Source organism: Mirounga leonina, unplaced genomic scaffold, assembly GCF_011800145.1.
Source record: "Mirounga leonina isolate KUSES-001 unplaced genomic scaffold, KU_Mleo_1.0 Mir_171, whole genome shotgun sequence".
NCBI classification, from domain to species: Eukaryota; Metazoa; Chordata; class Mammalia; order Carnivora; family Phocidae; genus Mirounga; species Mirounga leonina.
Window position 1 is genome coordinate 295,864 of NW_023270436.1, and position 10,167 is coordinate 306,030.

General features: G+C 52.7%; 1 protein-coding gene across 5 annotated transcripts in view; it reads left to right on the forward strand.

Moving 5' to 3' along the window:
* Window positions 1–9,965, forward strand: part of CHFR (checkpoint with forkhead and ring finger domains) — a 29,201-nt gene extending 19,236 nt beyond the window's left edge. For 4 of the 5 annotated variants that reach the window (XM_035016770.1, XM_035016772.1, XM_035016773.1 and 1 more), the window contains 8 exons: window positions 566–708; window positions 1,956–2,072; window positions 2,958–3,041; window positions 3,759–3,829; window positions 4,737–4,824; window positions 7,101–7,208; window positions 7,532–7,604; window positions 8,739–9,965. In XM_035016770.1, coding sequence (XP_034872661.1) covers window positions 566–708; window positions 1,956–2,072; window positions 2,958–3,041; window positions 3,759–3,829; window positions 4,737–4,824; window positions 7,101–7,208; window positions 7,532–7,604; window positions 8,739–8,781 — 727 coding nt within the window. In that variant the 3' untranslated portion in view covers window positions 8,782–9,965. Of the gene's footprint in view, window positions 1–565; window positions 709–1,955; window positions 2,073–2,957; window positions 3,042–3,758; window positions 3,830–4,736; window positions 4,825–7,029; window positions 7,209–7,531; window positions 7,605–8,738 lie in introns of all 5 variants that reach the window. The other variant, XR_004681374.1, reaches the window with a different exon arrangement.
* Window positions 9,966–10,167: the final 202 nt, after the last annotated feature.

A 10,167-nucleotide genomic window follows, 5' to 3' on the forward strand; every position in this document is an offset into this window, starting at 1 on the left:
ATAAAGCTAGGTGGGGCGGGGCTTCTGCTGCTGGGTCGGAAGCCCCTAGAGGACAGCAGCACTCAACTGTGGCACAAGACGTGCTCTGATTTGAATGCAGTTTCTTCGGTGCCCAGGGTGCCAGTCCTGAGCGTGCTGGGCAAGGTGGGCCTGCCCCTGGACGTAGTTCACAGCTCGCCCAGCATCGAACCTGTGAGAGTGCGTCCTGCCCCGTGTGGGGACTGAGCGGCCAGGCTCTGGGGGATGCTGTGCCAAAGCAAGGGGTGGGCAGGACGTGTCCCCGTATGCTAGGAACCGCCAAGGGGGATGAGGGTGGTGAGGAACAGAGCCCTCTAACTGCTGCTCTTCTGGGGTGAGCACTGACTGGGCGGCGGCAGCTGGTGCAGAGCTGAGGTGTGAAGTGGGCGACAGTGAGCAGAGAAGACGCCTCCAGGCTTGGGATCTGGATCTGGTCTCGTCATCAGGGCTAGGGGCATGGCCACCACCACCCACATGCTTGTGAGCAGGGGTCACCCTGCTTCTCCGCACTCCAGGTGTTCGTGTGGTTCGTGTGCTTTCCTTGCAGCCAGCCGTACATAGTATGCAGACAGTGCCCCGAGTACCGGAGGCAGGCGGGGCAGTCCCTCCCCTGCCCAGGGCCTGGCAGCGAGCCAGGGTCAGCACCGGCTCCTGGGGAGGCACCGTCCACATCCACCAGTGTCACGACAGGTGAGACGCCACCTTCCGTGCTGTCGTCCTACTGTGACCACCCAGGATGCAGCTGTCATTCCTGTGGACTCCTCTCCCATTCCTACCCGACTCTTGTCCCTGCCTCCGTGGTCTGCCACCTCTCATAACCTGTTGCTTCTCCTAGTCTGTTTTGGGCTAGGAAACCAGAGAGTTAACTTGTTCTCTCGTGGACCTCTGATCCTGGGCAGTCCTGGGGGTTCAGTCCTAAGCCTGACATTTGGGCCAGATGCCGTCAAGAAAGGGAAAGAGGACAGGTGGAATCTACGTTTTTGGCCCTGGCCATTCTGTAGTTAATGGCCCCGCAAGGCCTAGTTTCTTAGAGCCTGTCATGAGGCCACTGAGCCAGGATTGTGACCCAGAGCTATGTTATAGCCATCTGCCATGACGCCATGCTGTGGCTGTCTCCGTCGGTTCCCGTAGGCCCTGTGGACAGGGATGGGCAGCACCTGGTCACGTCCCAACTCTGCCATTCCTCAGGTGGGCTCCATCGTTTTCAGACTGCAGATGGAAGTCCCCAGTGGGACGGGGCCTGTAGTAAGTGTGTGTGCGCAGACGGAGCTTCCTGTGTGGCCATGGAGCGTCCGGGGGCTAGGCTATGTGGACACAGCTCCTGGGGTGGGGTCAGCCAGTCATGCCCACTGGGCCTGTCACTTGTTTATTTGGAAGACACAGAGATTAATATAGAACTTGCTTTATTGTTTTATGGCATGTGCTTTATGGCCTAAGGAAAGGTTAGAAAACCTTCAAGTGATCTTTGAAATCTTGGTACAACCGCTGATCCGAAAAGTTGCTTTGCTTATTTTTCATTTTATTTTAAAATGCTTCTTTTAGGTGGTAGGCTATCATTTGGCCACTTAAGAAAACAGGTCTGAGTTCTCCCTGGGTTTTCTTTTTTTTTTTTTTTTTTAAAGATTTTATTTATTTATTTGAGAGAGAGAGAATGAGAGACAGAGAGCACGAGGGGGGGGGGGGGGGGGGGGGGGGGAAGCAAACCCCCCGCGGAGCAGGGAGCCCGATGCGGGACTCGATCCCGGGACTCCAGGATCATGACCTGAGCCGAAGGCAGCCGCTTAACCAACTGAGCCACCCAGGTGCCCGCTCCCTGGGTTTTCTTGTGGATCAGTCTCCTTGTGTGCTTTCCAGCCAGTCCCCTAGATGTGGGTCTAACCTGTTCTTTCTGCCTGTGCCCCGGTACGTGCCGCCTGAATATGCTGTCTGTTCTGCAGCCCAGGATTATGTGTGTGCCCTGCAAGGCAGCCATGCCATATGCACCTGCTGCTTCCAGCCCATGCCAGACCGGAGAGCAGAACGTGAGCAGGACCCCCGCATCGCCCCCCAGCAGTGTGAGTAAGGGTGTGCACCTCTGCGCTGCCTGCCTGAGCAGCCTCCCCACCACGGAGCCTCTCCTGTGGATCCTTCTAGGCTCAGGTTTCAAAACGGTGTTGACTGCTGTGCATGCTGTGAAGTAAAGACATGGCCATGTTTTCTTGTCTGCAGAATCGGTTGTCACTGTGCAATCATGTTGAATAACCGTCTTTTTCCATCAATTGATAACCCACCCCTGTCATGCACCAAGTTTCCATGTATGGGTGGTTCTCTTTCTGAAGTCTGCATCTGACGTTTGTCCCCACGTCAGGACCGTGATATTTCTATAATGTGTCACTTTTTTAAGATTTTTATTTTATTTATTTATTTTAAAGATTTTATTTTTTATTTGACAGAGAGACAGCCAGAGAGGGGACACAAGCAGGGGGAGCGGGAGAGGAGAAGCAGGCTTCCTGCTCAGCGGGGAGCCCGATGCGGGGCTCGATCCCAGGACCCTGGGATCATGACCTGAGCCGAAGGCAGGCGCTCAACGACTGAGCCACCCAGGCGCCCTTTTTATTTATTTATTTTAAAGAGAGTGCGTGCACGTGGGGGTGGGGGAGGCAGGGGAGGGGCGGAGAGAGAATCTCAGGCAGACTCCCCGCTGAGCAGGGGCCCCCCGACGCGGGCCTCAGTCCCGTGATCCTGAGTCATGACCTGAGCCAAAATCAAGAGTTGGACCCCCGCCCGCTGAGCCACCCAGGCGCCCCATGACGTGTCACTTCTAAGTGTAATGAAGGAGATGCCGTGCTTTAATTTGCCGCTCGGGATTGCTCTTTAAGACAGAGTGTGTCACTATTTGACGGTTGCTTGAGTTTGTTCTTCGCCGAAGTGGCCTGACTGTGGTTGTGCTGTGTCCGCAGGTGCTGTGTGCCGGCAGCCTTTCTGCCACCTGTACTGGGGCTGTGCCCGGGCCGGCTGCCTCGGCTGTCTGGCCCCGTTCTGTGGTAATGCCGGGGCTTCGGCTGGCTGCCTGCAGCCTTTGCCTGTTCTCTGGTGCACTCGAGGGTGGTGCCGGGTCGTGTGGCCCGAGCTGGGGGAGGCCGCCGTTAGCGACCCTGCTTTTTCCTGACATTTGCAAGTGTCGCTCTGCCAGCTCAAAGCCAAGCAATAACAGAACAACCCCGGGGATGCCGAGTTCAGCCGGGAGGGTTCCCGTATGGGCAAGGAACACCACCACTAAAACCGCCCGGTCTGGCCGCGGTGTTGAGTCTTCACAGCGCCAGACCGGGTGCCGAGGAGACTGAGAGGGCCGTCCATTTCAGGAAGGAGTGGAATGGAAGTCATTTGCCTGCTCTCTTTTTAAAACTGTATTTTTTTTTTTAAGATTTTATTTATTTGACAGAGAGAGACACAGCGAGAGAGGGAACACAAGCAGGGGGAGAGGGAGAAGCAGGGGGAGTGGGAGAGGGAGAAGCAGACTCCCCACTGAGCAGGGAGCCCGATGCTGGGCTCGATCCCAGGACCCTGAGATCATGACCTGAGCTGAAGGCAGATGCTTAACAACTGAGCCACCCAGGCGTCCCTAAAACTGTATTTTGTCATGGAACTTTTTATTCTTTCTAGACCCTATTAGAAAGGAAATTTGGTCATCTTAGTGTCAGTGAATGATGCTTTCGTAGAACGTCTGTAAGACGGGTGACTTTGCTTCCTTCCATTGGCAGAGCTAGACCTGGGCGACAGGTGTCTGGACGGGGTTCTGAGCAACAACCACTACGAGTCGGATGTCCTCAAGGTAACAGACTTCCCATACAGGCGTGGGTGGGGCTCAGGCCAAGAGAGGCCCCCGTAAGGTTTTCAGCTCTCCTAATGGCTCTTCCTAGTATTGCCACTGAGTGCACCACATGGGTGTTTTTCTGTGTTCCCCACGTTCCCAAAAGGAGGTATTTCCTTCATGCCCATTATGCCACGAATCCACAGGGATTGGCTCCAGTGCCTGTTTGTCCCTTGCAGAGAGTTTCTGGGTCTGGGTGGGGAGTGGGCCAGCCCTTTGGTGGAACCAGGGCCTCTCTCTGACTTCCTCCTCTCTGACATTTTCCTTCCCATGTTTTAGGAAGCTGGCCCGACTCCTCAGCACCACTGCATTCTGGTTAGATGTCTACGTGGTGCTTTCTTGTGTGTAGGTTCGCACAGAAGGAGCCAAGCAGCTCTGTGTGTCTGAAGGGCAGAACGTAGATCCAAACCCTCCACACTTCCTCGTGTGGTCATGGGCTAGAGCTGCTCTGGCCAAGGGTGGGTGTCCCACCACTCCTGTGCTAGGAATGTCTTTGCGGGATTTTAGAGAGAGTGTGGTAACTCACATGTTCACAGTTCTGAAGTTAGCCCTCCTTTTGAGGCTCTGACAGAGCATCTCAGACAAGAACCCTGTGAACTAGGTGGTGAGCTAAGTGTTACCATGTCAGGCTCGGGCAGCGGGGTCCTCGGGCTGTCCCAGGTGTCCTGTGGTCTTGGAAGCAGACCCCCACAACTGCACACAGCACTCCCCCTCAGCTGCCCGATACAAATCCCTGCCATGTTTAGCTCGCCTGGGCTGTGGCTTTACCCACCTTCAGGGGCCTTTTATGAAACTTCTGCCTTCTTGTCATTTTAGTGTTTCTTCTTCCAAGCTAGTATCTTAAGATTTCGCTTCTTCCCCGTCACAGAATTACCTGGCAACCAGGGGTTTGACGTGGAAAAATATGTTGACTGAAAGTCTGGTGGCTCTGCAGAGGGGAGCGTTTTTACTGTCTGGTAAGCATCGTGGCCCTTGCTTCCCTCTCTGCAGAGGGGGTGCCTTTGACTCCTGTAACGCAGTAGAACCTGCCAGGTCGAGCACGGGCAGCTCCTGTGCGGCTGCCTTCCCACACGCACAGCCTCGCCCTCCCCCCAGCCTGACAGAGGCGGACAGGAAGGTGCCGACACTTGCGGTTTTCTTTAAAGTTCCAGGGTTTCTCTGCCATGGGGAAGGGCGGGTCCCAGCTGAAGAGACCGGGTCTCTACCTTTGTCAGCATGGAAGTCCTGGGGCTGGCTGCTTGTTACCAGACTCTCAGGGCCCTCATTGGCCTCTCGCTTGGTGTGTTGGTGACGGGGTGTAGGCTTGCCCTGTCTCCCAGGGACACCCAGGACATTGTGAAATGTGATTTTTGTCACTGAGGGAGGGGGCTGCAAAAAAATCAGCAAACGCCTTTTTTTTTTTTTCTTTAAGATTTTACTTATTTATGGGGCGCCTGGGTGGCGCAGTCGGTTGAGCGACTGCCTTCGGCTCAGGTCATGATCCTGGAGTCCCAGGATCGAGTCCCACATCGGGCTCCCTGCTCGGCGGGGGGTTCTGCTTCTCCCTCTGACCCTCCCCCCTCTGGTGCGCTCGCTCTCTCTCTCTCTCTCTCTCTCTCTCTCTCTCTCTGTTTCTCAAAAAGATTTTACTTATTTATTTGAGAGAGAGGGCGTATGTGTGCAGGGAGGAGTAAAGACGGAGGGAGAGGGAGGAAGGGAACGAATCCCAAGCAGACTCCCCACTGAGCGTGGAGCCCAATGCAGGGCTTGATCCCACAGCCCTGAGATCATGACTTGAGACCTGAGCAGAAACCAAGAGTCAGACCCTCAACCGACTCAGCCACCCAGGAGCCCCAAATGACTTTTCTTTCTGAGACATACATTATCATGAAAGGTAATGATATCTTTAGAAGTTGTTGGGGATCCTTCTAAGCAGTTTCTGTCTTGTGGACACATTCTCACAAGTGTCTCAGGTCTTCTCTGCAGCAGCCCTGGGGCTGCCCAGACCTATCATCTGAGCCTGAACTCCGTTAGCTTCTTAAGGACTACTCTAAGGATGACATGGCTCACAAAGACATGTGAGTGACAGAGGGAGGCACGAAGGATAAGTGAACGTCACTGGGAATCCCAGCACCTGAGCAGTGATGATCCTTGCATGGCCTGTGCACCTGCCCACATGTGCACACCATCCTCGTAAATGAAGCCCTACCACCTGCGCTGTTCTGTAGCCTGTTTGCTCAGCAGTACACCTTGATTTTTATTACGTAGCGTTCCAATACCATGGTTTATTTTGCCGATTCATGAGTAGAGGATATTGAGGGATTTTTTCTCCTTTTCACTCTCTGAGTCAGCACTGTAGCTGCTGAGTGAGCATGCAGTGTGTTAGGCTTGAGAAATTGTTCCATTTGGCTAAATAAGTAGGGTTGTTGGACAGCGCTCAGCACAGTTGGGACTTTGCCACAGTGACTTTCCTGCTCAAGGACGTGCCTCAGGTGTGAAGGCCAGCATCTTCTTGAGCCCGGCTGCCCTGCAGTCTTGTAAATACAGAGCAGGCAAACTGGACGTATCGTCGTTTGTCTGCCTGTGTTGGAACATTAACAGAATTGAAGATCTTTTTTTTTTTTTTTAAAGATTTTTATTTATTTATTTGACAGAGAGAGACACAGCGAGAGAGGGAACACAAGCAGGGGGAATGGGAGAGGGAGAAGCAGGCTTCCCGCCGAGCAGGGAGCCCGATGCGGGGCTCGATCCCAGGACCCCGGGATCATGACCTGAGCCGAAGGCAGACACTTAACGACCGAGCCACCCAGGCGCCCCCAAGATCTTTTTGTTTCGTGGTTCACTGGCTTGTGACCTTGGCCCACATTAAGCTGTCTGGATGTGGGGGTCTGGTTGGTGTATGGTCTTTGTCATATAAAGGGGCAATGGGTTTGTGTTAAGCAGGTAGGTAGTCAGATTTACAAGTCCTTTCCTGGGTGCTGTTTGGTTTTTGTGACATACTTAGAATAATATTCATTCTTTTCAGTACTTTTTAAAAATTTTAAGATATTTGAATTTTTTCTATCCAAGTGGAATTATTTTGGTGTGAGGAAGTAGGTTGGTCTCGTTCTCGTTTTCTGAGTGTCTGGCCCCTATCTCTGCCTCCCGTGTGGAGCGGTGCTGGGTTTCCCACTCTTTGCAAGGCCGCAGCTGCTCTGGAAACAGGAGGCCGCGAGCTGACTGGCATGCCCACGTGAGGCTGTGCTCCTTGCAGATCACAGAGTCACGGGGAACACCGTGCTATGTTACTGCTGTGGCCTGCGGAGCTTCCGAGAGCTGACCTACCAGTATCGACAGAGCATTCCTGCCTCCGAGTTGCCAGGTAAGGAAGCCCCTCGCCCCCAACTCAGTTCTGCCTGGACGGGCTTCTGTGTTCCTTCTTACAATAGGTACTCTGTTTGGGCCTTTGCTCCGTGTTCTCAGCAGGGACAAAACTGGGCAGTAGTCTCACTTCCTAACTGGGTTTTCAATTAAACTTTTTTCCTTTCCTGAAATCTTGAGCAGGCCAAGGACACTAGTTATAAAGCATGACAAAATGCGATGCCTTTCCCTGCTGTTTGTCCCCTTGGGTCTTTACTTAAATTCACGTAGCTGAGCTTGTGAGTGTGATGTACAGTACAAATACATCATTTTTTCTCTTCCTAGTGGCTGTCACATCCCGTCCTGATTGCTACTGGGGCCGCAACTGCCGCACTCAGGTGAAGGCCCACCACGCAATGTGAGTGAGACACACTCTGCCAGGCGGGGGCATGGGTGTCGGCACGGGTCCTCAGGGCTGGGAAAGGGGCGCCAAGATGGTGGTCCTGCAGAAAGGCACACCCCCGCTTTCCTAACAGGAAGGTGATTTTTTCTTTTAAGTGTTTTGGCAAGTTGATACCTCGGCTTTTAGGGATGTTTTTGAACTAGTTAGTTATTTACTTGTAAATATACTAGTTTCGTCATTTTGTTTGTCTGAAGCCCCGTGGTATATAAAGTGGTGCTGTCGTTTCTGTGTTCTGCAGAACACAGCTGCTGTTCCCCGCCGATGCACCAGAGGGTTAGCACTTTCTTAATCGGTGGCTGTGGTCACTGAGAACTTCTGAGCCCCCAGCTCAGAAGTCCTGGTGCTCTGGGTCTGTCTTCAGTGCCTTGAGCAGGTGTCTGTGATGGCTCAGTGACTCTCACCGGGCATTTCCAGCTCACAGTGACATCTGCATTGCCACGTGGGGTCATTTGTAGGTGCAGGTGAGGTGATGATGTGACTCAGTCACGGACTGATGCTGTTTGAGGCTGCTATGATCCCCAGTCATTCATGGTTCAAATCAGAGTCACTGAGAGTGTGTCCCTGGTGCAGGTGACAAGGACCCAAGTAAAGGCTCAAAGACGGAGTCTGTGGAATAAAACCCTTGTTTTGTAGTTGAGCGTAGACAGTGTGAAAGAGACCATTTCATTATAGGGAAAGAAATTTTACTGGTAACTCGCTGATCTTTCTTAATAAAAACATGGGTAAGGATAGCAAAGACATACCTGTCTTCCTCTGGGGATGCCCTGCTCTTCACAAAGGGAGGTGGTGGTGCCGTCGCCCAGCAGGCGAGTCTGTCCGTCCCGCGGGGTGGCCCCTGGTGCCATGGGGACACTGAGGAGGTTTTGAGTCTTTGAGTCTCTTCTCTAAGGAAATTACCTAAAGATGTCTGACTTTTGAAATTTAAAAAGGAAAAAGAAGGCTGCCGTAGGGATTAATTTCTTTGATGGTACTAAAAACGTGCCTCCGTGCGCCACCCCACATGAAGTCAGCTTCTCATGACGTACTTTCAGCGGCTGACTTCAGGATCCGCTTATGTGAATACTTTTTTTTACTCTTTTCTCCTTGCAGGAAATTCAATCATATCTGTGAACAGACAAGGTTCAAGAACTAAGCATCTAGGAGGCGCCAGGTGGCTTGGGCGGTATTGGAGGTCAATGACAACGTTTCAGAAAATACTGGATACAGACATTTTAAGGGCATTTTACAGTCCCCCAGGGGATGCTGGAGGTTTCTGCGTCTGGCACTGTAGTGTGACTTCTCTTGTGGAGTGAGACCTTCTTAGCGAGACGCCCCCACCCCCCGCCCCCGCCCCAGTGGCCTGGGAGGCCGGGGCAGCACGACCCACCCCTCCTCTGAGCTCAGGCCGCCCAGAGCACTTCGGCCAGAAGAACCGCTCTCAGCCGTCCCTTCCCATTGAGGCGATGACGTTCAGGTTTGCTCTTTATACCTTTCCCAAAACTATGGTTCAAACAGACCTCTCTCTTCAAGGAAGCTTCCATGGGAGAAAAAGGAAAGTCTGTTGTTTAAGGGAAAGGGATCAAAAGTTTACAGCCTGCAGGGCACACCCGAGCGCCCCGCTGCGGGGACAGCTACGGCGGCTTAGGCTTTTTTGTAACAGGTTTGGTGCTTATCTTCTAGTGAGATTTATCACAAATGGTAGCACAAGTAATATAATTTATAATTTACAAATTGACTAAAATTGGGATAGTAGGGTATTTGAAAGAATAAACATATGTTTCTGTTTATTAGAAAAAGGAAAAATCAGATGTCCAGAACTGCTAACCCTAGACACCCAGCGTCAGGTGTGTGGCCCTGTCCTAAGAGGGCAGAAGTTGGGGTGCCACCACCCTAAGCCTGCTGTGGAGCAAAGCATTGGTGCATGCTTCTCGCTCTGTCAGCTCAGCTGCAAGCCCCGCTGAGCTGCCCCACGATCTTCATTTCTTCCTGCTGGGCCAGGTCAGCCCTGGTGGTGCCCCCGCCCACCTGGAGCAGCGCTTCCTCGGAAGTACGAGAACCCTTTGCTCCCACTAGGCCTGTCCTGCGTTGGGTTTGCCATGTCGTCTGGAATAATACTTGAAATTTTGTTCGTTAAAAAAAAAGTTTTTTACCTTTTGTTGAAATCATATGTTATTTTTGTTTGCAAAATTGTAACCTTTTGCTTCTTCTCAGGAATAGGATTTTCAACTATTGTCTTGCTCTTGATACAGACTCTGAGAAGCAGAGCTCTGTTTGTGGAAGAGGCCTCCTCCTCCCTGCATTCTAATAAACAAGCCGTGTCTGTTTCTCTCCTCTCCACACTGGTTTGCGTGTCGGCTGCGACGTGCTGCCCCTTCTGTCACGGTGGCGGGCTACCGGCGCTGCTGGTGGACTGACCACTGCTCCTGAGAGCCCAGCTGGTAGCCCTGCTCTCAGACGAGCCACATGGGACGTGGGCTTGGGGCCCAGGTCTGAGTACTTGGTGAAAAGGGAAAAGGCACAGGATCTCATGGATCCATCA